Genomic DNA, 27121 nt, shown 5'->3' on the forward strand with positions numbered 1-27121 from the left:
AGTTCAGGAAATTGATCGATGGGATCTGCTATTGGCCAGTGTATGGCAAGGGGATTATGGAGATTAAATTATTTAGGGTGACCAGATTTGGGTTTTTTGACGGTGGTGGGGTCATTTTATTTGGTTATTTTTGGGGGGGTCATTTGTGTCGTATGTTATGACACAAATGACATGTCTGTATAGCAATTGCATTTATTGGCCCGAATAACAGAACAACATGTATACAATAACAAAAACATATTTACACACAAAACAACATACGTACAATGACAAAAACATGTGTACGCTGACATTTTTGAGTTTTATAGTGGTACACAAAGTAAAAAAGAGACAAAAGAAATACAGCCATTGGTGCAACATTTGAAGAAAAGAAAAAAAAAAGGCTCCTCTTCAGTCCTCCTCTTGCAGGGGACGTTGGCACCATTATTTGCCACAGACACGTAAGTGCCTGTCTTGCATGTCAAGCATGTGGGGTTTTTTTTTATACTCTTGACGATAAATTGGACAGTGCCACCTATGATTATGCCCTAAGACTCATTTGTACTACTATAGACCAGTTAAGTTGTACCACCTCAATTCTGTTCGCTAGAAGTACTGAGTTCGTCTTCATAAGGATCACGACCCTGACGAAAGCATGGGAATTGTTTTATTCAACTCCTCCGTGAACGTGCATTTTCGTTTTGGCATCGCTTGTAAACACTTGGTGTAGACTGGCCAGCCCACCCTACTTCGCAGCAAAGTGACTAGATTTAAGGAGAAGGGCGTGACTTATTTGCGAACGATACAGAAAAACCTGGAATTGAGTGAAATGGAACGGAGTGGCAAGTCTATTGACAATGTACTGTACATGTATTATATTTGAGGCAGTCCAACAAAATCCCGGACGCTTTTGAAATTCCCCTCGGACATTTTTTTAGGTCTCAAAAGTAGGACATGTCTGGTAAAAAGAGGACGTCTGGTCACCCTAAATTACTTCAGCCTAAAACTAAGACGTATGATTCAGATGACCCTCTGCATAGATAACAATATATACAGCCTTTACTGCCTCGTTGAAGTGGCAGTCCTGCGATGGTATCTTAGTTAAAATCCCAATTATAAATTGACAAATGGCTTGCATCATAGCTGCACATCTGATGTTTGTAACAACCCAATCCATGTCAAAATCGATCAAAAATTCAATGAGTTAAAATGAAGAAGCCAAACACTAGCTGTTATATATCTATGGCCTCTGCAACTAGCTCCCAAGAAGCATGCAAGATAACCCATCCAGCATTTGCCGCAAGGAATATTTATCCCTATTTTGCAATACTAACGTGTGCAATACCCAGTGTACCGTTGGCCACAATGCAATGAGAGATTCTGCTTGAGTTTTGAGCAACACATGATGTGCCAAATAAGTCTTCTGCAATTTAGGCCTAGGTGCCCCCAGACGCTGCTACTGATGGCAAAAGTACTGTGCACTTAAGTAAAAGTATAGATACTTGTGTAAAAACAGACTGATAAAAGTAAAGGTACAGGTAGGGTCACCTCCTTTTTGAATGTTTTCTTTGAGTTGTCATCTGCAGAGATTAAAAAAAGCAATAGTAAATCTGGCTGTTAGAAGTATTGATAAATATCTTGATTGAATTCTTTATTTCGAATGTGTGAGAATGACAGTTCAGAATAGTGAAGTGCTCAAATACGATGTACTTTGTTATTTCCCAACACTGTGGCACACGACAGTCAAATGAGACAAGATCCCACTGCTAATTTGTTATAAAAAGTACAAAACTCAAGTACAGTTGCTGTATATGTTGTGTTACCTCACACCACTGAACTACTCGTAGCATGTGAAAAGACAAGCATGTATTACCATTTTGTGCACATTAACGACTGCTACACAACTTGGCTGTTGTGTTAGTGGGTGTTGTAGATCTTACTTCAGACAAGTACACACCGTGGTAATTCTACTACCTCAAATAAAATGTTTTTGTGTAAAACATATTACCATAATTGTCTCTGTGGACTGGTAGGCATACTAATTGTCTTTTCATCCATCGTTGTGTAACTACACATCATTGTTGGGTTACTACTATAGACCAGTTAAGTTGTACCTCCTCAATTCTGTTCGCTAGAAGTACTGACTTTTTTTTTCTTTTTCACGTGTTGTCGGTATAAAATGCACAGATCCCCGCAGTTCCTAAATAAAGCAAGTAAACGTGAAAAATGTCCGTTTCGTAATCACTCAACTATAGTTACGTTTTGTACGTTAATTACTTCTAACCATTGAAGTACACTAGGACGAAAATAGACTTAAGCCATTTTACGCCGCGAACTAGTGTTATGTCGTCGGTGTGTTACTGCACGTCGTTGTCATTAATAGTTGTACTTGTCTACTACACGTCGTCGTAGCTGACCACGCGTTACCGGTACACGCGTGGTTGCACTCTCAAATCCGTCGTTATGTTACCGCTTCGTTGCACAAGCTCAAACGGGTCGTCGTTCTGTTATACTACACGTCGTAGTTGAGTTTACTCCAGATCACGCCCCACTCGCGGTCCTAGGTTGCTGTTGAAGCTCGTGCCGCGGTACAAACCCTACCGAATCCGTTTCGGGGCCAACGCGCTGCCTCCGGCTGTCGGACTACGACGGTGACGACGGTCCCGGTGGAACGGCGACGTCTAACAGACGACGAAGGAGAGGCAGGTGGCAGCGGCACGGCATTAAAATGGCGGCCGAGGAGGGTGCGCACTGCGCAGTCACGCGTCGTGACGTAGCAGCACACAGAATGACCGACCGACTGACGGCAGCACGCTGCTAGCGGTAGGAACAACTAACCAAGCAAGAAAGAAAGCTGTCGAAGAGACGCGAACAGAGCGGAAAGGGTCCTTAAGTGGATTGAGGTCACGGTGTCCGCGCGGTAGAAGCGTTTAACCGTGTGGAAGGTAATCAGAGTGACGTCATGAAACGCATGGTCGTGTTTGATGGAGGTTGTGCTTCAGGCCCAGCTAGCATGTTTGGCATGCTAGCTAGCCAGTTAGCCGATTGTATTCCCTTGTTGCATGATGCTTGGATATGAAGTAGGATAGGTTTTGTTCTCGCGTTAACTTGTTTTGTCTCAAATAATATGTAAATAGCCATCTTTAGTTGAGTCGCCGTCTGATCTCAAAATAAACCACATTTCAAACTGACTTCTGCATAAAAAATCAAAACAAATAGGTAGTTACATTTAACTATTGTCTGTAACTATAAATGTAAATGTGACAAAACAGCAGTTTTTAAAACGCTGAGTCTTGTTGGAATAATACCCTGAAGATTTGGAATATCTGATGATGGGTTCCGGAAAAATTGCGTTTTTCCTGTGGGATTTCAAAATAGCCTTTTTGGAGATTATTTGTGGCAACATGACCCGAATGAGGCTAAGTAGTAGAGAAAATTATCTACTCGTTACGTGTTGTCAAATAATCTTCTAGCTCGTCCAGTTGCTATTTGGTCTCTAAATGGAAGAACAGTCTTGTTGGCGTAATGTAACGTGTTCACAATGAATTGTACGCATGCAAATTCGTTGCCAGGTTAGCGTTACAGCGTCTGATGTATGCTATGATGTCATTATTATCACGCTTGGTAAAGTACTTGTTTCATCCCCCCCCAGGATGTTCTTGTGCCCTCTGGTAAGACATAGAAAATGTTAAAGACGTGTGGAATGCGCCCATGGCCTCTAAGGCACAACAGAAAGTGATGGTGTTTGATGACGGCAGGTCGGCCAGCCCTGCAGTTGCGCCTGATGCTGATTATCTGCCTCAGCACTTTGCTCAAGCAGGCCGAGGCTCAAATGGATGTTACAAAGAGGCCACCCTGACGGGTGAAGCCGACGCGCAGTCAGGAACATCCTGCAGTAGACGTGCTGCCACCAAGCTGTCTAGAGGGGATTTGCTTCCAGCTGAGAGCACTTGCAGAGGCATCCAAGTGACTTTGGACAACAACAACATGTGGAACGAATTCTTCAGGTGTAAAACTGAAATGATTCTGACGAAGCAAGGCAGTAGGATGTTTCCATATTGCCGGTTTCGCATCTCTGGACTGCAGCCGTCCAAGAAGTATGTTTTGATGATGGATGTTCAGCTGGTAGACCAGAATCGTTACACCTGGACCGGCACCAGCTGGCATGCGGCCGGGAAGGCGGAACAACATGTGACAAATCTTCTGTTTGCCCATCCCGAATCACCTGCCGCTGGTGAGCTTTGGATGCAGAATCCGGTTTCGTTTTACAAACTGAAGCTGACCAGCAACGCGGCCGACCAGCAAGGCAACGTCCTAGTGCACCCGATGCATCGCTACATTCCGCGTTTGCATGTGGTCCAGACGGAGAAAGGTCCTGAAGACATTAAGCTGAATGCCTCAAACGTTGCCACGTTCACATTTCAACAGACTGAGTTCATGGCTGTCACCATGTACCACAACTGCCAATTTGCTCAACTCAAAGTCGATTACAACCCGTTTGCTAAGGGACTCAGGGAGGACGGTGTCGGTTCGCTCGGCCCAAAGATGAAATCCAACCAAGGTGAAGCTGCAGTATCCGGTCGGCAGCAACCGCTTAAGAAAAGCTTGAAGTCTTTGCTTGCAAATCACAAAGCTCGAAGCTTTACAAACACTACAAATTGTGTCCAAGAAGTATCCTTGGGACCTGCACCCCAAGTTGTGAAGAACACTACCTGGTAAGAGCTTCTTCTTTTAAAGATGCTTTTATTCTTTACTGCAACATCACATTGTTTCCTACTCTGAGCTTGAGTTGTCCTTCAAGAAGTCCTCCATGTTGCTGAGTGTTTTGGGGAAGTGACCCATTCTGTAAATGAGAACTTATGTCTTGGTGCTTACCTGATCTGCTCTGTGCTTAGTCGTAGATAAAATGAATCCTTCTCAAGATGCCGTTTGAACGAGCTGTCCTGATTCTGACACCATGGTCTTTAGATTTGATTGACAGGCACCAGTGATTGTTTGTTGTCTTCTTGCAACCACCTTGTAAGTTGTAGATGAATGACATGCTACTGTTGTTTCCTTTAGCACCAACTCACGACCAGCAGATCAATTCAGTGGGGACCTCGGCCAAGAGGCGCACATTTCCTTAACAAGATGCAGTGTGCACTCCTCAAAGGGACTTGAGCAAAGCAACACTATTACAACTGCAGGAAACGCCACAAGCCAAGACATTGATAAAGCCAATAAGCAGTCGACAGAGTCCTCAAGTGAAGTTCCACCGCAAACAAAGGGCCAAGGACTGGTTGTTTCTGAGCCTGAACGTCAGTCCAAGGTCCAACGGCCTCTTCCTCTGCCGGCCTTGGCGCTGTTCTTGAAAAAGCATTCAACTAAGACCAAGGCCGTCAAGAGCAAGTTGGAATCTTCCTCGACCCAATTTCCTGCAGAGGCCCAAAGCGGGACAAGCACCGCTTCTGCTAATCAGAATCCAAACACAACATCTCACGTGAAACCTGACAACCAGGGTTCTACCTCAAGCGGATCAGACAAGTTGAGTCTGGGAGAAGAACCTTCTCAAGCGCTCTGCAGTCTGGCTTCTCCGGAAGCAAAACGATTAAGAACTTGCCCTAATGTCCTGGTGCGTTCAGCTTGTGAGCCAGCAAAAGCAGAGTTTGCCAAGGTTGAAGAGCCACTTGGAAACCACAAGACTTTGCTTTGTTCATCTCTTCCTACCTCCTCTTTGTCTCCACTGTTGAACCGTGATACTGCCGACATGCCAAGCACCCCGCCGCCCTCAGTGTCCAAGTCTGCTCATTTTCTTGCTGGCTCGCCGTGTTCAGTTTTTGGCTTTGAGCCGTTGTCCCCCGTGAGTTCGCCAGAGCCACTGCCTTCTCTCCCTGCTACCTTTGCGTTGGAGCTGGACTCTGGCTCTTCCAAGGCTCCTGAGGCTTCACTGTCAAGCAAAGACTGTGACCCGTCTGTCTTTAAGTGGCATACGGTGTTACCTCCTCCTGAACCCTACGTGGAGCCCTCTTTTGAAGTGTTCCAGCCCACGGCTCAGACACTTTCACTGGAGTCCTCCTTGTTGCCTTCCCAAAGTGCAGCCAATGAGCCATCCCCGTCTGGTGTCCTGGTCCAGCCCAATCCCTCAGCTGTCCATTCTCTTTCTTTTCAAGAGAGTGAGCAGCCGCTGCCTTTCCCAGGGGAACTGTCTCCCCTTGCACTTCCGCTCACTCTCTCGCCAACGTTTTCCTCCTTGGATGGCGACGCGTTGTCCCCTACACCTTCTATCGCCGATCTCATGCAGTTTTTCTCGACAGAAGAGCACCTCGCAATGAGCGTGGAGTTTCCCAACGCGGATTCGCTTCTACCTCCCTGTCCGGCTTATGTCGCGGGAGAAGCCAACACACCGGCTCCTCCTGAGCATGTCCTGACGATGGCGTCCCCCAAACAACTGAAGAGCAAAAAGAAGGCTCGACGGCGAAAAGCCGCCATATCCAATTTGGACCTGAAGACGGACGACTCCGCCTACGTGACCATGAAGCCTAACCTGGAAGAAGTTGAGGAGCAGCTCTTTATCTCCTTCACATCCAAGGTAGCCAACTCGCGCATTCACATGGCCATATTGTGTTTGTCATCATCTTCCTCATCAAGATAATGTCAAATTGATCACCGTCAAGTAAAGATCTTATGAGCGCCAAAGTTTCGATGTGCACCAGAGCCAGTCTCCAGTTGATGGAATTCATGGCTTTGAACCAAAGCAGTTGCACGTGTAGAGGCCATCAGAATGCACTTGTTCTAACTTTTACCTCATTTGTCCATTTCAAATCCTTGTGAAATGACCATTGTCCTTTGTTTAGAAATTGCATTTTGCAAAATGTTGTCGATTTCTACAATCCCAAATATAGCAAAACATAAACATCAGTATAAAGCTGTTGATTTCCCCTTTTTTATAGTTTTTTTATTTTATTTTTTTATAGTTTTGACATCGTTATGAACTAAAATTAGGTTGCAAATTTGCAATACCCAAGAAGTGTAGCGTAGCAACAATTTGTTGCCACTGTTATGTTAGAGGTCATGACCCCAAAATGCTGGCTTGCAAGTCAGTATTAGATCATCTCTGTGAGTTTGGTCCCTGGACAGGTTCCTGGTGTCGTCACTCCAAAGAAAAACAATGCTTTTATGTTTTAGGAGGCTCTCAAACTTCATATCGCCGAGAGTGACGAGCAAGAAGCAAACAGCCGGCTTGTGCCGTCGCTGCCGGACGTTGGCCTGCTGCGAGCAACAGAAGATCGCTCCCGTGGTAATCGTTCATCTGAACAGCCGCGCCTCCCGCTCAACCTTTCTTCTTTGTGCTTAGCGCGCCGCTTCCCGTTTTGACTCTACCACCAGACGAGATGATCGCTTTCTATGAGGAAGCTCTTGTCAAAGACCTCAAGATGATGAAGCACCAGCAGATCATCCACCCAGTGCTGCAAGAGGGTCGGAATCATCAATTTCCTCTCTCCTGAAATTTGTTTGCCAATCAGCAGAATTGCAGGACACCTTCCAAACTTACTTTTATCTCATAAAAAAAAGAAGAAAAAAAATGGCCTTGCTAAAATCTTTTCTTTTCCCCATCTCAGTCGTCATGGTCATGTGTTGTGTTTTCCGCTTCACCAAAGTCTGTAGCAGTTTTGCCGTCAGGCTAACTAACGTTCATGTTATGTCATTTGGTCAGTTGGACTGAAGATGAACCTGCTGGACACCAGCCTCTCCATTGACCTGCAGTACTTGGGTGTGCGTCTCCCCATACCACCCCCGGGAGCCAGCGTGGAGCCTCTAAGCCAGGCACTGGTGCCGTTGCAGGGTGAGTCACAGAGTTTAAGGTTGGACTCGTTAACATTAGCCATGAGCGCCAGGCTGTTTGTCACCATGACAACCGTCGCTTTTGTCGATGCTCAGTGTACATTCATTCGTCTTTCTGTATTTTTCTAGGCGCTTCTGGGTCGTTTGTGTCCAGGACCGGAAAGACGACAGATGTGACGCAAATTAAAGGTTGGAGGGAAAAGTTCAGTCCTTCGGAATCCTCGGAGACTCCGTCGCTTTCCAAGGCCCAAGGTGACCCATATACTCTCGATAACATGTGCGCTGTCTCGTGTGCGACTCTCGAATGTCACCTTTCATGAAGCTTTGCTCTTAGCAGTGTCGGTCAGCTCAGAGCAGAACCGCAAGAACTTGTCGGCGTTCTGCAGTGACATGCTGGACCAATACCTGGAGAGCGAGGCCAAGCTGATTGACCAGCGCGTGGCCAGCTTCTCTCAGCCACCACCAGATTCGCTGCCCGTCTACGAGCTTCCCGCCAGCAGCAGCAGCTACGTGCGCACGCTCGGCAGCGTCCTCAAGAAGCAAAGTGCCGCCCTGCCCAGCTTCGACCTCATCACTGGGTTCATCCCACCGTCCAAGAGAGCCAAAGCCCCCCACCTGCAGCTTAAGACCGCTAGGAAAGCTGAAAGGAAGCCCAAGAGTTCCAAACCCCTTTTGACAGACTGCCCCCACGCCCCAGCTCCCCTCGTGGAGGAGTCTCCAAAACCAAAGGAAACTCCGCCCATAGTCTGCCCTGCGCCAAACATGCTGGTCTCTCCCCCCTCTCAGTCCCCTCCTTTTGAGAGGAGGAAGAGGCTCAAACGTAAGCCGGTCGCGCAGCAGTCTGGCGCAGACCATTCAAGTTCCCTCCAACCGCTGCTGACCCGAGGCTTGCTAAAGCAGAAAGACCTGGAGGACGGCGCTGCCTGGGCGGGGCATCCTCACACCTTTGTCACGGAGGAGAGGGCCTCCATATCGCTGACATCGCTTTTCACCTTAAAGGTAGCCAAGGTTGATTTGTTCCCATGTCAGCGCTTGATATGTTTTGCACACACTCCGTGTGATTCCCGGCAGGGTTTTGTGAGCGAGAATCCCACCGCCCCCATCCAGCTGGCACCCCGGCCCGATCCAGCGTGCCTCAACGACTTCTGCCGCCTGGGCTGCATCTGTTCCAGCCTGGCCCGCACGGCCCGGCTCAGCCACTGCGGCCGGCCGCAGTGCATGCTGGGCTGTAGCTGCCTCAAGCAGAAGGTGGTTCTGCTCAAGAACCTCGACGGCTCCGACTCCAGCCCATCGGGCTGCGGCGCCACCAAAAAAAAGAAGAGGAAAAGGAAGAGGATGAAGATGGCCTACAGTAAGTCTCTGTAGCTCTGGAATGCTCACGCCGTGCACTGCCGGTTCACCAAAAAACATTCAAGTGTGCACACACAAGACAAGCAAGTTCATGATGGACTTTTGACTCAATTTTTACCCAAGCTGGTCTCAATCAGGCCAACGCGCCATGTCGTACTTAAAGTCGACAACGACGGATGGCCGCCATCTTGCTTCCCCGAATCTGTCGGATGAGGTTGCAAAAAGTTACAAGACTGCTTAACTTGACAGTAGAAAAGAAACTAAAAAATCCATCCATCCATCCATCTTCTTCCGCTTATCCGGGGTCGGGTCGTGGGGGCAGCAGCCAAAAGACATCTGTAAGATGGATTTGAACTTGCAGGCATCGTTTTTTTTCTTTCCCTTCAGTACTCAAGGAAGCTGACAGCGTCTCTCAGCCCGCTGAGCGCATCCGGACTCTATGGAAGAGGGACGACGGTGACGCCCACCCAGAGGTGACGCATGTCCCCGAAGCTGTCTTGCTTTCCAAGGTGCTCCTCCATCTTATTTCATTCAGCCAAAAATGAACCTCGAAATTAACAAACGATCCGCGTGATCCAAAAGGCGACACAGGACACCGGCAGCTGTGCCAGAGTGAGAAGATTTGTGGGAAAGTGTGGAACAACGCAGCAGGTAAGTGCTGACTGACTCAATGGAGAATTTCAGCCAGCAACCTTACACTGACTATGCCTCCATCATCCTTCAGAAGCCATTCAGGAAGCCCAAACAGAGCAAGATGAAATGTGGCAAAAAACCCGTAACTTTGCATCCAGGTAAGTTCCTCCTGTTTTTGTGTGATCCCATTTGGAAGTGAATAAGAAAGAGGGGGGGGGCTGATCGTCTTGCCAGCTGAGCCGCCAAACCTTGCGGAGGAGTCGAGAGCGTCCAGACGTCTGACCATTCTCACCGAGGGTCGCTGGACGTGTGACGAGGACCGCGACCATGTGCTGAAGATGCTGTGCGAGGCCATGGCCCAGGACCAACTGAAAAAGCCCTTTTGGGCCGGCACGTACCAGATCAGCCCCATCAGCCAGACGGTGGAGGACAGCGGCACCATCCACTACAAAGTTCTCATCAGCAAACAAGGTGGCGCACAGAAGGTTAGTGTAGAGTATGTTGTTCAGCTCCAGTCAAGATAACAAACAAAGTACAATCTTTTCTAAAGGTCAATGACCTCCACCTTTGCTGTCCAAAACTTTTGTGGTGCCTCATGAAACCCGGCAGGCGCAGGAGGTGGAGCCCATGGAGGCCTGGCAACGTGAGGTCACCGAGGAGGATTTTACAGAGGACTCTCCTCAGGAGCCCGACCAAAGCGACACAGAAGAAGATTCAGCGGAGCGAGCTTGGAGCGAGTGGGAGGACAGGAGCCAGATGGGCTTGGCTCTGCCCTTCTTCTATAGCGTCTCAGCCGCCGGCTTCCTGTCGGCCAGAAAGAAGCGAGCGGGTGGCACCGACCCCATCCAGGTGAGCCGTAATGATGTTGACGCTTTTAGAGCTTTTTAGAGTGCTTTCTAAGGCGACTGAGTGATGGATTGGATCGGCTGGCTTGTGTCTTCATGCAGGTGAACGGGAAAAAGTATCCTCTGGCCAAGATCCAATTAGGAGAGATGGGGGCGCTCCACCCCGCCAACCGTCTGGCGGCGTATCTGACCGGCCGTGTGTCGGCCGCCAAGAAGCAGACCATTATTCCAACCTTATCCGAGCCCCAGCGGATGTCTTCTCACCGCCATGGGCTGACGTACCCAACCGCCAAGTCAACCGCTGTCTCCACGTCAACCGCTGTCTCCACGGCAACCGATGCGTCCATGGCACTCGTTACTACTACAGCCCCGACCACCACGTCACCCGCCGTCTCCACGGGTAATGACGTCTCCTCGGGTAATGACGTCTCCATGGGTAATGCCGCTTCCACGGGTAATGCCGTCTCCACGGAAACCACCGCGTCCATCGCACTCGTCGCTGCCACAACTGCCTTCAGTGTAGCTGCCATCTCCCCGGGAACTGCCTCTTTTTCATCAACCGCCGTCTCCACGGCAATCGCCCCCCTCACATCACCTGTTACTACCGCATCTGCCGTCACCACAGCAACCTTGACCTCAACATCAACCGCCACCGCTACGCCTGCTGCCGCTGTCACTTACTACTTGGTGCCACCTCCACCATCAGGTGAGCTTAAAGTGAACTCAACATAATTGGTTTTCCGGTGTCGTGCAACAATTTCCATTCATGTCCTGACTGAGCGAGCTAATTATTCCTCAGAAAAGCAGATTGCGCATGTTTGCTAATCATTCCTCACAAAAAGCAGATTGCACGTGTTTGGAAACAGCACACACATGACTTTTGGGGGTCTTGAATGTTTCCGCTCGCAGGTCCCCGCATGCCAACGGCCCACCCGGCTGTGCCCTCCTCCTCGACAGTCCGGATGATTCTGCGGCAGGTGCAGAGTCCGACAGGTGTTCGCTACTACCGCAGACCGGATGGCAAACTGGTCCAGCTGATCCCAGTAAGCCAGCTGAGAGCGGCCGCCCCCTGCAAGACAGGCGAGTCCCCAAAAGGAAAACCCCTGACGAGTGTCCCACTGCTCGGTGTCGCCACATTTAATATTTTCTGCACAATTGAAAGGCACATCAGAGCTCAGACTCTCACCCATAGTCCGCATTTGCTATTTATTTTGACGCTTGTGAGCGAGTTCCGAATCAAAAAATACGATTGTAAAGGGTGTGCACTTCTCGCGCTTCATCGTCATCGCAAATGGTCTGGCGCCATATGAAAGATGAGAAGGAGAATCGCGCGCAAAGATCCTTGTTTACAAATCGTGATGAAAGCTGCTCTTGTTGTCCTCAGGTTCCACCCGCGCCTCTCGAACTTCTTCTCTCTTGGCTCCTGCGAGCGGCACGGCTGGTGGCCCAGTGCCACCGAGCGCAAACGCCGGCATCTCGGGCCTTAAGTCGTTCACGGTCAACCGCGTCTCCTTCCCGCTCCTCCTCGATTCCGCATCCTCGAGTCAAAAGAGCAGCACCGACAGAATCATTCCCGCTACCTCCACAAAGAACCCTGTTACAGCCGAGTTCCCTGACCTCGTCAGTTCGGAAGTCTGCAGCATGCCTGCCGAGACAGCACTCACGGCCCTCCTGAATAACCCGAATGTGGCAGAGTCAAAAGTTTCAGGCACACAGGCTCCTTCATTCAGCTCACCGGAGCCAGCAAGGGATGTGGCGGACCTGGACGTAGTCTGCATTGTGGATGACGAGAACAACGTCCGAGATCGTGAGGGCCGTGTTATAAACCTGGTGGACTCGTCCAGCGACCGGACGGATCACTCATCCGACTCCACAGATGAGTCGACCGACTGCGAAGGACTCCGCTCCGCTGACAGCGTAAGAAAGCTTGTATGTAGCATTTCAGGACATCCTCCACTTTGGCCTTCCATGTGACGTCCTTGTGCAGAAACTTGCCCACAATGTTTCGGAGCGGCTGCGGCGGCACAGGATGTCGCGCATGTTCAGCGAGTTAAGGAATGAACTCCAGCTAAAGGGCAACGTGTCCGCCGCCACCACCTTGCATGAGGTGAGTGTGCGACGTTTTTGGCCGCTGGCCTACTTTTGCCGCTGGTCTTTGTTTGCAGGCCGTTCAGGTGATTAAGAAGCTCCGGGCTACCGAAAAGCGTCTGAGACGGGAGAAGATGGCGCTGACCCGACGGAGGGAGCACTTGATGGCTAGCCTCCTTCCGCGTGAGTTTCCACCTCTTTTGAAATGGCCCCTCATCAAGTCGATGACGCAAGAAGCACCCTAGAGAAGAGCATGCCCACAAAGCAGCTTGACAATAAAACTGTGCTTGTCGATCACAGGTGACGGTGGCCGTGACTGCTTCAAGTCGTCGAGGCCAGACAGCCCGGAAGACGACGCCAGCGGGACCAGTTCTGCCAACAAAACAAACTGGTGAGGAGGAGTGTTGGCCTCACAACTCCATTAGATTTTCATTTTCAGTCCATGTTGTGGCGACCGCAAAGAGATGCCGTTTGCTTGATTTGAGGCTCAGCATATGATTCGGAAGTGCGCCGCTATGCCTCAAATGCTTTGCCAATGTGTCAAACGAACAAGGAATGAGAAAAAACTGAAAGCAACACGATGTGATGTTGGAGCAGCTGTAATGTGTGTCGATCTGGAGCAAGCCCAAGACTGGCTCCGCGGAGGAGGGTGTCGACTTTACGTCAGTCTGATCACAGGGCTGATGATGTCACCACGTGCAGTGACTTGAAAACCGGTGCGTGTGCTTAACCCCAAACAGCAATGCCGGCATCATTCGGCCTTCGTCTTCCCCCGAGCCCCGTCCCACGTCCCTGCTCTCGTCTATGGCACCTGCTGCCTCCGAGCTCCACTCAGCAGCCTCTTTGGTTGACGGGGACGTCGTATTTGATTCATCCACTCAGAAGCTTCCACGGGAACGAGCGCCACCCAACCTCGCCTTAGTCGCCCCACCCCCTCCTTCGCCTAAAGCCGCAGCTGTCAATCAGCCAAAAGTGGCCCCACCCGCCGCCTCCCACTCGGAGCTGATGGCGAGGAATCGACCCAGGACGGTGCCCAACATCCTGTCTCGGTGCAAGAGCTTCGCCCCCTCGCCCGGTGTGAGTGGTAAGTAGCTAAGGCGAGTTAGCACCTGAGTCAAAACGGCACCACAATTTGATTTACGCAAGTAGCGAGCCAGAGCACTCGCAAGGAGCCGCTGTATGCCACTGGCCCCGCCCACACATTCATACCCGACTCGCATTGCCATTCATACCCGACTCTCATTGCTCGCACAGCAGCCGTCCATCTCTGCCGGACGTTGTCGCAGTTATGGAACTCGCAAACCGCTGTAGGCCACTAGCCCCACCCACCAGGGCCGGACTGGGAGATTTTTTTCAGGCCGGGAGTCAGTTATGTAACCAGGCCACCCTGGCCTTGCCCACACGTGCCTGTTCACATCCACACTTAAATGCATGGGCACAAGCAAAACAGATTTGTGCGCACACACATGCACACATAATTGTATGTTTTTGGCTGATTCAAAACAAATATACACTCCAATATAATAGTCACAACAACACTCACCCTGGATATTTTTAGTCCTGGACAGTTCCAAGACTCAGCTGTGGAAGGGTTCACCCACCAAATATTTGGAATCAAAATATGGAAATGGCTTTCTTTGGGTTTTGTTGTGGGTGATACCGGAAAATCAAATCAAAATCTCTGGAATGAGGGCGATAATAATCAAAAGGTCTCTCTGAGTCTGACTGTTGGCCTTTCTCTTGAACTGCTCCCTGGACTTGTGACTGTTGGCCTTTCCCTTGAACTGCTCCCTGGACTTGTCTTACCAGTATACTCTGCATCTGCTGAGAGTGTCAGAACAACCAGCATAATAATTCTATTATGGACAATAACACATTTAATCAATATCAAAAGAATTATATGTTCAAATATGTTTTTTTCCCCAAATGTTTCATGCGTAGTCATATCCTATTCAATCACATGCAGTGATAAATTATTTTATCTTTTCTTTACCTTTTATCTTTCTGTGTTCTTTACCTGTCAGGTGCTCAGAACTAGTACTGGGCCTACTGTCTGAAGCACCAAAACTGGCAATACAGTAATCCCTCGTTTATCGCGGATAATTGGTTCCAAAAACCACCCGCGATAAGTGAAATCCGCGAAGTACGGTCACCAACAAGAAGTACTGGGCAGGCTAACGAGTTAGCGGAAAGATGGTAATTCAAGATCGTGCTAACACGCGAAAACGGACTAATAAATGAATGTAAACGAACACTTGGAGCAATACTACATTGTCCTAAAGGTCAGACACATGTTTCATCAATTTATAAGTTTTATTTTAACTTTTAAATGGGTTTTTTTAATTTGGAAAAAAAATCCGCGATGTAGTGAAGTTGCAGTGAACGAAACGCGAAGTCGTGAGGGATCACTGTATTTCCACCTTCGCATAGGAAACATAGACATATATTTTAATATTAATTTTGCCAGGGCCGGTTATCGCATTTTGTTTAGAAGAATGTGCATGTAAGAAAGAATAACAAATGACTCTTCAACTTACAAAATCAACTAGAACTAAATCTAACAATGAATCAACAGAGGGACACAGCCTTATTACATGGCAGCGGCACATATGCACACAACACGTGCAAACTGGCATGCATACGCGGGCACACAGTTTTTAATGGCACAGTGGGGGGGGGGGGCTGAATAAATTCAGAACTTTTCTGCATTTGGCCGTGTCCTTCTCCAGCGCCTTTCTTTTTTTGTCCCTCTCCGCACCGATTTTCCTCCTCTTTTTACCTCGTTCGAAGTCCATTATCCCCACTCGCACCACTCGCAAGCGACACACACCACAGCAGACGGAACCTGACATATGCAACACACCCCTTCCTCCACACGCGCTCTGTGTGGTTGATATGGACTGTGGGGGCGGATATTAATTGATATAAACCAATCGTCTTTCCCTCCTCACATGCTCGTGGCCTAAGTGGCCTAAGTGGCCTGGCCTGTCTCTCTGATAGGCGCGCCGCCGCACCGGCAGACTTAAAAAGCAAAACAAAAAAACAGACGCAGGCCAATCCTATGCCGGCGCTTCGGGAATACTCCCGGTTCTCCCTATGGTCAGTCCGGGCGTGCCGCCCACACACACACACCCAACTCGCAGTGCTCGCACCCAGGCCGTCGTCCTTGCTGTCAATCTCTGACGGACGTTGTCACTGTTATGGAGCTCGCGCTCTACCTAGTCCACATGTAGCGTGGTCAGACAATAACGCCGGGCGGGCGGAAGTTTGCCGATGCTGGGCCGACCGGCATAAATAGATATGATGACGTCAACACTTTCTTTTTGTTGCCATCCAAGATTCAACGTTTTTGCACTTTAGTGGCAGGTGCACTCGATCAGAAAAAAATATCACTCAGGTGCACGTCCTGGAAAAAACCTTGCTCATTTGTTTCTGATCACTATAATTGCAGGCGACCTCTGCGGCTTGCAGGCCATCGAGCCCTCTGAGCTTTTATCCATGGTGGGGGCTGCGTTGCCAGGGCAACCGTTCCTGACTCTGACCCCACTGCTGATGGATTGCGCCACGCCGCTGTCTTCTTCAGCAGCAACAGGTACGTAAACAGTCCTGGCACCCCACACTTATGTTTTTTTTTCCTTTTAGTAAATAGTTGCCAAAGGGTTGTGAAAGGTCGCGCACTATAACAACCAAATCGCTAAGTTGGTAACTGCGTGTGCTTTTCATCAGCAGAATGGTCCTTTTTTTTTGTGTTATCAATTTTAAATGTCTTTGTTTTGAATGAAGGGTTTAAGGCAGGGCAGATTTGATCAGGCCAGGAGTCAGTTATATAACCAGGCCACCCTGGCCTTACCCACACATGCGCCGCCGCACCGTCAGATTTAAAAAAAAAAAAAAAATTCGGGAATACTCCCGGTTCTCCCAATGGTCAGTCCGGGCGTGGTTTAAGGTCAAAATGTTCTTAATTCGATGGCATCATCAAATAAATCATAAAAGCTAATTGTTAGTTGCAGCCTTAAAGTTGGCACACTAATGTCAAAGTATGTCATCTCCAGTTGAGGACCCAAACAGCTTGTGGCTGCTGGCTCCTGCAACACCACCACAACCACCGGCACCACCAACTGAGTCGCCGCCCCCCTCATCCTCCGTTGCGACGGCAATGCCACCGGTCAGCCGGGTGGTATCGCCGTCAACCTTGGACCACCAACCTGCCCCCAGGGACGAGACTCCGGGGCTGAATGGCCACACACTGGCCCCACCCCCACTGCTGCACATGAAGGCGGGGGGTGGGCAGGCAGAGCACCTGCCCCCCGCCGAGGCTCCGGCATCCCCGGGCAAGGACGTGTCTTGGAGGCCCATGCCCAGGTTGGTCCCGCTGGGGCTGCGGGGGGCACCCCATACGTGAGGACATCGCAAGGATCGGATGATTTGCCCGTTGGCCTGGCAACCGCTCACTGGAACCGGTTTTGTTAGTCCTAGTTTTTTTATTTTTATACCTTACAAGTACAGATGTCTGCAACACTAATTTAAATAAAGTCTGACCACATTTACCCTTTATACCCTACGCTAACTTTATAAGTTTGTCTCATTCCATTCATGCTTTTCTAGAGTGGTTGAGCTGGAGTCGACCCCAGGTGACCTTGGGGTGCATAAGTAAACAATTGACTGGTCGCCTTACAATTTCAGGGCTTGTAGGCGATGGACCAGTCGTAGCGAATAAAGATGAAATTGACTGCTCGATGTCAGTGCACTTCTAGGCAAACAATCCACTGGTCAGTGTCAGGGTATGTATGGAATGGGAACTGGTCCCAGCCAGTTGTAGGACACACTGGTCGTTCGTCTCCATCAGGTTACAACCAATGTCCAGGTATGTATCAAAAATTTAAATCGTGTTCACCAGCAGAGTGTGCAGACAAATCGGAGTGGTCTCCAGCAATTATTCGGGTATGTATCGGCAAATGAACCAGTCACCAGTAAATTGACAGAACCATACTGATAAACCTGTTTTTCATTTCTTGAAGATTATCTAGTTTATTAAGTATTCATATCCACGTAATTTGTTCGTGTTCTGTAAGGAGAGTGTAAAACATCAACTTCCCTCAGAAATTTTACTTTGCAAGTGAAGACCGGAAACACTTGTGTCGCGCGGTAACTTGACGTGGCGCTGCGTCAGCTTTCGAGTCACCGCGGGACCCTTCCCTTCTTTTCGGCGATGCGGAACCGCAGCCGGCGACCCGCACCGGTCCAGACTCACAAAGAAACCTGGGGGGAGGCTTCGATTCTGCTCTGCTGAGCAAGGTCGGGCTCGCAACCGCCATGCCGCGTGGAGCTACCCGGTAGCAGCGCAGCAATGAGCGGCGACGGTGGAGGCGCCATCAGCCGCCGGATCAAGAATCTGCTCAGATCCCCGTCAATCAAACTTCGGGGGCGGGGACGAGTCTCACGTCATCAGTTGGGCGACAAGGTGCGTGCCGAGAAAGCGACACTTTTCCTGACATTTATTAACGTTGAGCACCTTACAGCATCTTGTTTCCTGTACATTGAAAACAAGTGCTTTATGTCGGGTCATATTTTCACATCGTGGTGACCTGCCTCTCTTGCAAGCTCAATTAATTCCGTGACTATTTATTTTCTTTGTGTGCATGGCAGCATACGCCACATGGTCATGTGACTTAAAAATTGACTTCTGATTTGTGGTCTTTTACCACATGGGCGTTCAAATATGGTCACGTGACATGTCAGTGGAATTATGTGACTTGTAATGTGAAAGTCAAACAGTAAAAATTCAACACTTGGTGATATGACATGTCGTTTGACACTGGATCACTCAGCATGTGGTAATTTGTCACTGGTTATTTGGTTCGTGGTCACGTGACTTGTAGTCGTTTAGCACATGGTCATTTAGCGAGCACCCATCTTGTTTTTTGTGCAACTCAAAGCAGATAATAATATGCTAGTATATGCTAACTGTCGACAGTTGTAAATGTCGACAAACATTTGCGTGTCAAAGCCCCTGCAGATAATTGCGCTACATTGACCCTCCTAACTTGCCTGTCAAGTTCTTCAAATCTAAAATAAACCTTACCCCTCACACACCCCTCCGCCCCCCCAAAAAAATTGCACCGCAATTTAGCGCCCCCCTCAGCTGCACACCAGGTGCCCATGTTTGCCAAGAAGTTGTGCACAGAAACAAGTGGAAATGCCAGTGAAGGTGGTGCGTAGGGGAGAATTCACCTGTGAGGATATGTGGTTATGATCAGGGGGGTCCACTGTATAGTGCAACATTATTAGTGGGCTAAAGTCAATCACACGTCAATTTTATATTATTTTATTTTATAATTTCAATATTATAAATACAGGCCTAATTATTCTTGCACATTTTCTGAATTGTGTCAAATGGGTGATACAAAGCTATAACGTCACCCCCAGGTTACGTGAAATTGGTTTAGTCTTCACTTCACCTCTGAGTGAGTGACAATGTTGCGGGATGAGAAAAACTATCCACTGTTGTTCTTGTCAAGTGCCAAATAAAGAAGATGGACAGGAAAAGGTCAACGCCATCATTCTTAATGTTTCTAAAATATTGCTGTTTTCTGCCACTTTTATGTACGGTCAATACACACTGATAACAATAATGTTCAGAATTGTCCCATTGTCTTTGTGCACTTTAAAAAGTTTCCTGTTGTGATTGCAATAGTGAAGCTTGTGCAATCGAGAAATGCAATTTTCACTTTTTCACGTCGGTCCAATCCCTGGCTGCTTAAGATGGCTCTTGGGACATGGAATGTCACCTCTGGTTGGAAAGGAGCCCAAGCTGGTGTATGAGGCAGAAAAGTTCTGACTAGATATAGTCGGACTTGTCTCCACACATTGTTTGGGCTCTGGTACAAGCCCTCTCGAGAGGGCTGGACTCTCTTCCACTCTGGAGTTGCCCATGGTGAGAGGCGTCGAGCAGGTGTGGGCATACTTATCGCCCCTCGGCTGGGCGCCTGCACATTGGGGTTCACCCCGGTGAACGAGAGGGTAGCCTCCCTCCACCTTCGGGTGGTGTTTGTGCCTATGCACCGAACAGCAGCTCAGTGTACCCACCCTTTTTGGGGTCCTTAGAAGAAGTGCTTGAGAGCGCTCCTTCTGGAGACTCTATCGTTCTACTGGGTAACTTCAATGCTCACGTGGACAATGACAGTGAGACCGAGAAGGGCGTGATTGGGAGGAACGGCGCCCCCGATCTGAACCCGAGTGGTATTCTATTGTTGGACTTCTGTGCTCGACACGGAATGTCAGTAATGAACACCATGTTCAAACATAAGGGTGTCCATGTGTGCACTTGGCACCAGGACACCCTAGGCAGTTCGATGATCGACTTTGTAGTCGTGTCATCGGATTTGCGGCCGCATGTTTTGGACACTCGGGTGAAGAGAGGGGCGGAGCTGTCAACTGATCACCACCTGGTGGTGGGTTGGCTCCGATGGTGGGGGAAGATGCCGGTCCGACCTGGCAGACCCAAACGCACTGTGAGGCTCTGCTGGGAACGTCTCGCAGAATCCCCTGTCAGGAAGAGCTTCAACTCCCACCTCCGGCAGAGCTTTGCACACATCCCGGAGGAGGCGGGCGACATTGAGTCAGAGTGGACCATGTTCTGTGCCTCCATTGTTAAGGCAGCCGACCAGAGCTGTGGCCGTAAGGTGGTCGGCCTGTCGTGGCGGCAATCCCCGAACCCGCTGGTAGACACCGGCGGTAAGGGATGCCGTCAAGCTGAAGAAGGAGTCCTATCTGGCCATTTTGGCCTGTGGGACTCCGGAGGCAGCCAACAGGTACCAGATGGCCAAGGTAGCGGCTTCAGCGGTTGCTGAGGCAAAAACCTGGGCATGGGAGGAGTTTGGTGAGGCCATGGAGAATGACTTCCGGATGGCTTCGAGGAAATTCTGGTCCGCCATCTAGTGTCTCAGAAGGGGGAAGCAGTGAACCGTCAACACTGTTTACAGTGGAGATGGCGTGCTGCTGACCTCGACTCGGGACATCGTGAGTCGGTGTGGAGAATACTTCAAAGACCTCCTCAATTCCACCAACACGCCTTCCATTGTGGAAGCAGGGCCTGGAGACTCTGAGGTGGACTCTCCAATCTCTGGGGTCGAAGTCACTGAGGCAGTTAAAAAACTCCTCGGGGGCAAGGCCCCAGGGGTGGATGAGATCCGCCCGGAGTTCTTAAAGGCTCTGGATGTTGTGGGGCTGTCCTGGCTGACACGCCTCTGCAACATTGCGTGGACATCGGGGACGGTGCCTCTGGATTGGCAGACTGGGGTGGTGGTTCCCCTCTCTAAGAAGGGGGACCGGAGGTTGTGTTCCAACTACAGAGGAATCAAACTCCTCAGCTCCCCTGATAAGTTCTATTCAGGGGTGCTGGAGAGGAGGGTCCGTCGGGAGGTCGAACCTCGGATTCAGGAGGAACAGTTTGGTTTTCGTCCTGGCCGTGGAACAGTGGACCAGCTCTACACCCTCGGCAGGATCCTCGAGGGGGCATGGGAGTTCATTCAACCAGTCCACATGTGTTTTGTGGACTTGGAGAAGGCGTTCGACCGTGTCCCTCGAGAAGTTCTGTGGAGGGTGCTTCGGGACTACGGGGTGCCGAGCCAACTGATAAGGGCAGTTCGGTCCCTGATGCCAGAGTTTGGTCCGCATTTTCGGCAGTAAGTTGGATTCGTTCCCAGTGAGGGTTGGACTCTGCCAAGGCTGCCCTTTGTCACCGATTCTGTTCATAACTTTTATGGACAAAATTTCTAGGCGCAGCCGAGGCGTTGAGGGTGTCCGGTTTGGGGACCTCAGCATTGTGTTTTTGCTTTTTGCAGATGATGTGGTGCTGTAGGCTTCTTTAAGCCTTGATCTCCAGCTCTCACTGGAGCGGTTCGCAGCCGAGTGCAAAGCGGTCGGGATGAGGGTCAGCACCTCCAAATTCGAGTCCATGGTCCTCGGTCGGAAAAGGGTGGAATGCCCTCTCCATATTGGGGATGAGATCCTGCCCCAAGTGGAGGAGTTCAAGTATCTTGGGGTCTTGTTCACGAGTGAGGGCAGAAAGGAGCGTGAGATCGACAGGCGGATCGGTGCAGTGTCGGCAGTAATGCGGACTCTGTACTGGTCCGTCGTGGTGAAGAGAGAGCTGAGCCAAAAGCTAAAGCTCCCAATTTACCGGTCAAGCTACGCTCCTACCCTCACCTATGGTCACAAGCTATGGGTCGTGACCGAAAGAACGAGATTCCGGACACAAGCGTCCAAAATTAGTTTCCTCCGCAAGGTGTCTGGGCTCTCCCTTAGAGATAGGGTGAGAAGCTCGGTCATCCGGGAGAGACTCAGAGTAAAGCTGCTGCTCCTCCACATTGAGAGGAGTCAGATGAGGTGGCTCGGGCATCTCATCAGGATGCCTCCTAGACGCCTCCCTGGGGAGGTGTTCCGTGTATGTCCCACCGTTAGGAGACCCCGTGGATGACCCAGGACGCGCTGGAGAGACTATGTCTCTCAACTGGCCTGGGAACACCTTGGGATCCCCCGGGATGAGCTAGATGAAGTGGCTAGGGAGAGGGAAGTCTGGGAGTCACTCCTAAAGCTGCTGGCCCCGCGACCTGACCCCAGATAAGCGGAAGAAGATGGATGGATGGATGGATGGATGGATGGATGGATGGATGGATGGATGGATGGATGGATGGATGGATGGATGGATGGATGGATGGATGGATGGACTTTCTCACATTCTATTAAAAAACGTGTGAAATGAATTTTTTTTTCCCATTGGGTTTTGAAGTAGTCTCGCTTAGGCCGTAATTCAGTGTAGAAGCACCACTGGCTTGTGACTCGCGAGCATGCTAACAGATGCTGACATGCTACTCAATTTCCTTTCCACCCGCAGGTGACCTTGGAAAAGGTTCTGGGCATCACGGCGCCCGGGAACAGAGCACTGTCATGTGACCCGAAAAGTGGACTCTTGGCGTATCCCGCCGGGTGAGCGACACATTGTCGTCGCGATTAAAGCAAGAAGTGGTACCTTTGTCACCTCCTGGTGGCGGCTTCGCTGCATTTGGGTAATGTTAGCGATCTTGCTAACGGGCCAAAACGTTTTATATCTGCCAGGAAGCTTTTTTGTGTTTACGATGGGGTCATACAGTAGGTTTGCACAGATGAAAGCTTGACACCAAGGTCAAAAGTCAATTTCACAGCAATGGGAAATATGCAAGAAACAAAAAGTATTTTTTGTTTAAAAAATTGTTTCGATATTCCTTCTCAAGCTTGAAAGACATACAGACCAGAGCGAGCTGCTTGGTTAAGTGAAGACTGTGGGTGAAAAATGTATTTGGAGCAAGTCACATACATCAGGGTGGGGGTGGGTCAGCATCTTAAGTTAGCATGGCTTGTTCTTAAAACACTCACGACGGCGCAATGATGACGCGCACGTTGAGACGAGCATCACGATGGACACAATATGACCATAATCACGTGCATGCAGGTGCGTTGTGGTCCTGCTCCATCCTCGCAAGAACAAACAACGGCACATCTTCAACCTATCAAGGTAAACGCCTCATGGGCCACATTTGGCGCTGTTGCATTGGTGACACGCTGCACGCTCTTTGCAGGAAGACCATCACCACGTTGGCCTTCTCACCTGACGGCAAGCATGTGGTCACCGGCGAGGTGAGTCCCGCCTTGTGTGATGCTGGTAATTCGGCTTCAGTTGAAGTTGGGAAATTGTGTAAAATGTAAATAAAAACAAAATACAATGATTTGAAAATCCTTTTCAACCTATATTCAATTGAATACACTACAAAGACAACATATTTAATGCTCAAACTCATAAACTTTATTTTATTTTTCAAATAATAATTCACTTAGAATTTCATGGCTGCAACACATGCAGTAGAAGTTGGGAAAGGGCAGGTTTACCACTTCGTTACATCACCTTTCCTTTTAATAACACTCAATAAACGTTTTGGAAGAGAGGAGACTAATTCTCTTAGAATTGGTAGAGTTTTAACCCGCACTTACTGATGTAGTGATGAACTGTATTTACTGACAGTGGTTTTCTGAAGTTTTCCTGAGCCCATTTGATGATATCCTTTACACCAGGGGTCACCAACACGTTGCCCGCGGGCACCAGGTCGCCCGTGAGGACCGCATGAGTCGCCAGCAGGACTGTTTTAAAATTAGCTCAAATAGCGGCACTTGTCAGTGAGCTGCATCTATTTGTTTTACAGTCAAACCTCGGTTTTAGAACGTCCTGGTCGGAATCGGAATCCTAACAAAAAAATTCGAGATTTTTTTTGCTTCGGTTGTCGAACAAAATTCGGAGGTCGAACCTCGCGAGATGAGCCGGGAGGACCTGAGAAAACCCGCCCGCGTGGCCCGGATGCCGACTGACTCCGTTGTTATTGTATTTTCGTTACTTTGAGGATTAACCCCTAATCATTCCTCCCAAGAAAGCAAGTGGGAGCAGTAGAGCCATCCGAAAACACAATGACGCTCTTACAGCAATGCGACAGTCAGCGTCCGGCGCGCTGCGGTTGCGCGAATGGACCAAATGAAGCTTCCTGCGTACTGAGGTCCACAAATTTTGGAAAATACATCAGGACTTTAAACATATTAAGTAAATTTTACTGACGGCTCTGTCACAATAATGCGACCAGCGCGGTGCAGTTGCGCGGTCGGCGACGCGCTACTGTTGCGTGTTCGGCGGTGCGCCAGTTGCGCGATCGGACAAAATTAAGCTCCCTGCACACTTAGGTCCACTTAAATTTAGGAAAGTACATCACGACTTCAAAAATATTTTCTAAATTTCAGTGACGGCTCTGTCATAATAATGCGACCAGCGCGGTGCAGTTGCGCGGTGGGCGACACGCTACGGTTGCGCGTTCGGCGATGCGCTGCAGTTGCGCGATCGGACAAATATGCGCAAATGAAAAAATGCTTAAAAAAGATAGGTTTTTTTTTGTTTTGATTAAATTTTTTCCCATTATTTGTAATGGGGAAATAGATTCGGAATTCGAGCAATTCGCTTCTCAAACCGACTTCTGGAATGGATTGTGGTCAAAAATCAAGTTATGACTGTATTTTTGCTATTCTTGTTAAAATCACATTTACATGTGAACTGGAAATGACAATAATAACACATAGTGAAAGCCAAATTGAGCAAATTGTCTATTTCAGAAGTCTGTGGCAAACTGGTAGCCCTTTGCCTTAATCAGTACCCAGGAAGTAGCTCTCGGTTTAAGAAAGGTTGGTGACCCCTGCTTTACACACGGTCATTCAGTCTTGGTTTCTGGCCGTGGCGCTTACGTGCAGTGATTTCACCAGATTCTCTCAACCTTTTGATGATATTATGGACCGTAGATGTTGAAATCCCTAAATTCCTTGCAATTTTGCTTTGAGAAATGTTGTTCTTAAACTGTTCAATTATTTTCTCACGCAGTTGTGGACAAAGTGGTGACCCTCGCCCCATCCTTGCTTGTGAATGACTGAGCATGTTTGGGGAGGCTCCTTATATATCCAATCACGGTACCCACCTGTTCCCAATTAGCCTGATCACATGTGGGATGTTCCAAATAGGTGTTTGATAAGCTTTTCTCAGCTTTCTCAGTTTTTTTTGCCACCTTTCCCAACTTCTACTGGACGTGTTGCAGCCATGAAATTCTAAGTTAATTATTATTTGGCAAAAAACAATTAAGTTTATCAGTTTGAACATTAAATATGTTGTCTTTGTAGTGTATTCATTTGAATATGGGTTGAGAAGGATTTTCAAATCGTTGTATTTTATTTTTATTTACATTTTACACAATTTCCCAACTTCAACCGAATCCGGTTTGTAGATCGTGTAATCATGCAACTTGTCATGTGACTTGACATTAATTTGCCACAATTATTTGACGGCTGGTCGTTTGACTCCCGGCGCCACGTGTTCCTCAGAGCGGCCACATGCCGGCGGTGCGCGTATGGGAGGTGTCAAACGGCGTGCAGGTGGCGTCCCTCCAGGAACACAAGTACGGTGTGGCCTGCGTGGCCTTCTCGCCCAACATGAAGTACATCGTCAGTGTGGGCTACCAACACGACATGATGGTGCACGTGTGGAACTGGAAAGTAAGGCGCTCTTCATCCCCTCACTGCACGTTTGTAGGTACAGGTACTAGTCCCCGAGATAAGTTAATATTTCGAGAGAGTGTAAAAATGCAGGACTCGGGTTCTCTTTCCTGTAGAAGGATTTAGTCATGAAAGAAGTTACCAGTTCCGACAGAAAGTACGGGTCGTAAAACAAGGTGTGTGTGCGTCTGCGCGTGCGTGCGCGCGTGTGTGTGTGTGTGTGTGTGTGTGTGTGTCTGTGTGTGTGTGTGTGTGTCTGTGTGTGTCTGTGTCTGTGTCTGTGTCTGTGTCTGTGTGTGTGTCTGTGTGTGTGTGTGTGTGTGTGTGTGTGTGTGTGTGTGTGTGTGTGTGTGTGTGTGTGTGTGTGTGTGTGTGTGTGTGTGTGTTTGTATGTGTATGTGTATGTGTATGTGTATGTGTATGTGTATGTGTATGTGTGTAGAAAGGCGTGGTGGTGGCAGCCAACAAGGTGTCGAGCAAGGTGACGGCTGTGTCCTTCTCGCACGACTCATCCTACTTTGTGACGGCGGGCAATCGACACGTCAAGTTCTGGTACCTGGACCACGGCAGGACCTCCAAGGTGATATTTCTAGTTGTGCAAGCCAGGTCTGGCGGGCAACAAGTCCAACAACGCTGCCTCCATCCGCAGGTGAGCGCCGCCGTGCCGCTACTGGGCCGTTCGGCGCTGCTGGGAGACCTAAAGAACAACTTCTTCTGCGACGTGGCATGCGGCCAAGGCCAGCGGGCGTCCTCCACATTCTGCATCAGCACCTCGGGCCTCCTGCTGCAGCTGGACCAGCGCCGCATGCTCCACAAGTGGGTGGAGCTACGCGTGAGTCCACCTTTGTTCTCGCGCTTATGTGCTAATGTGCTAATCGCAAACCTTTCTGCTGCTGCTTCCTGGGCAGAGGCTTGACTCCGCCCCTGTAAGTCATAGCATTAGGTGCCAACGTTTCTTTTTATTTATTTTGTTTTCACCCGTGAGGTTTTTACTCGAGGTTGAATTGAGCGTCACATTTTTTGCTTGTCAAGCTGTCACTTTTTTCATGCTTTCACCTGTCTGTTTGTATTTTTTCAGGTTTTCACTTTAACATATTTTCAGTTCTTTCATTTGTCATGTTTGGTCGGGTTTGCCCAGCATGTTTCCACTCCTCATGGCTTGTTGGGGGGGAGTCATCAGTCTCATTGGTGGGCCAGGATAGCCCGGCCCCTGATCGGCTGAGTGCCCTCTCTGTTGTTGCTGTGTCACATGATATCACATGACATCACCTGAAGCGTGTGTGTGTGTGTGTGTG

At 49.2% G+C, this 27121-nt stretch overlaps 2 protein-coding genes across 10 annotated transcripts in view; both read left to right on the plus strand.

Annotated features, from left to right (window-relative positions):
* The first annotated feature begins 2436 nt into the window (after positions 1–2436).
* mgaa (MAX dimerization protein MGA a) lies at positions 2437–17270 on the plus strand. 6 transcript variants are annotated; one of them, XM_088400749.1, is made up of 24 exons: positions 2451–2924; positions 3632–3650; positions 3738–4694; positions 5041–6547; positions 7144–7255; positions 7345–7434; positions 7673–7801; positions 7930–8052; positions 8135–8799; positions 8872–9151; positions 9538–9659; positions 9733–9801; positions 9875–9941; positions 10018–10268; positions 10393–10632; positions 10731–11334; positions 11538–11708; positions 12013–12545; positions 12616–12735; positions 12794–12899; positions 13017–13107; positions 13457–13800; positions 16168–16308; positions 16769–17270. In XM_088400749.1, the coding sequence occupies exons 3-24, from the start codon at positions 3967–3969 to the stop codon at positions 17116–17118; spliced, it is 6843 nt and encodes a 2280-aa protein (XP_088256875.1). In that variant the 5' UTR covers positions 2451–2924; positions 3632–3650; positions 3738–3966; the 3' UTR covers positions 17119–17270. The 6 variants fall into 6 exon arrangements, 5 of the variants coding, with proteins under 5 accessions (XP_088256873.1, XP_088256871.1, XP_088256870.1 ...); XM_088400745.1 differs by having other exon boundaries at positions 2448–2802; positions 3632–4694; XM_088400744.1 differs by having other exon boundaries at positions 2449–2924; positions 3632–4694.
* A 570-nt stretch (positions 17271–17840) lies between these two features.
* Positions 17841–27121, plus strand: part of mapkbp1 (mitogen-activated protein kinase binding protein 1) — a 16684-nt gene continuing 7403 nt past the window's right edge. For 2 of the 4 annotated variants that reach the window (XR_015863462.1, XM_088400750.1), the window contains exons 1-7: positions 17841–18177; positions 22612–22703; positions 23206–23268; positions 23333–23390; positions 25656–25826; positions 26269–26406; positions 26476–26658. Coding sequence is in view for 3 of the 4 variants with exons in the window: in XM_088400750.1 (XP_088256876.1) it covers positions 18064–18177; positions 22612–22703; positions 23206–23268; positions 23333–23390; positions 25656–25826; positions 26269–26406; positions 26476–26658 (819 nt within the window). In the remaining variant the exon portion in view is untranslated. Of the gene's footprint in view, positions 18178–22611; positions 22704–23205; positions 23269–23332; positions 23391–25655; positions 25870–26268; positions 26407–26475; positions 26659–26734; positions 26753–27121 lie in introns of those variants that run through there. The other 2 variants (XM_088400752.1, XM_088400751.1) reach the window with 2 other exon arrangements.

This window comes from Syngnathus floridae, chromosome 16 (genome assembly GCF_059516105.1).
Source record: "Syngnathus floridae isolate MCC-2025c chromosome 16, RoL_Sflo_1.0, whole genome shotgun sequence".
NCBI classification, from domain to species: domain Eukaryota; kingdom Metazoa; phylum Chordata; class Actinopteri; order Syngnathiformes; family Syngnathidae; genus Syngnathus; species Syngnathus floridae.

Bases quoted from the DNA above. Each gene is read 5' to 3' on its own strand.
- mgaa (XM_088400745.1), top strand. From the start codon at position 3,691: ATGGCCTCTAAGGCACAACAGAAAGTGATGGTGTTTGATGACGGCAGG. The intron at 9,802-9,874 runs GTAAGTGCTGAC...ATCATCCTTCAG, and splicing joins AGTGTGGAACAACGCAGCAG to AAGCCATTCAGGAAGCCCAA. The intron at 10,269-10,392 runs GTTAGTGTAGAG...GAAACCCGGCAG, and splicing joins AACAAGGTGGCGCACAGAAG to GCGCAGGAGGTGGAGCCCAT.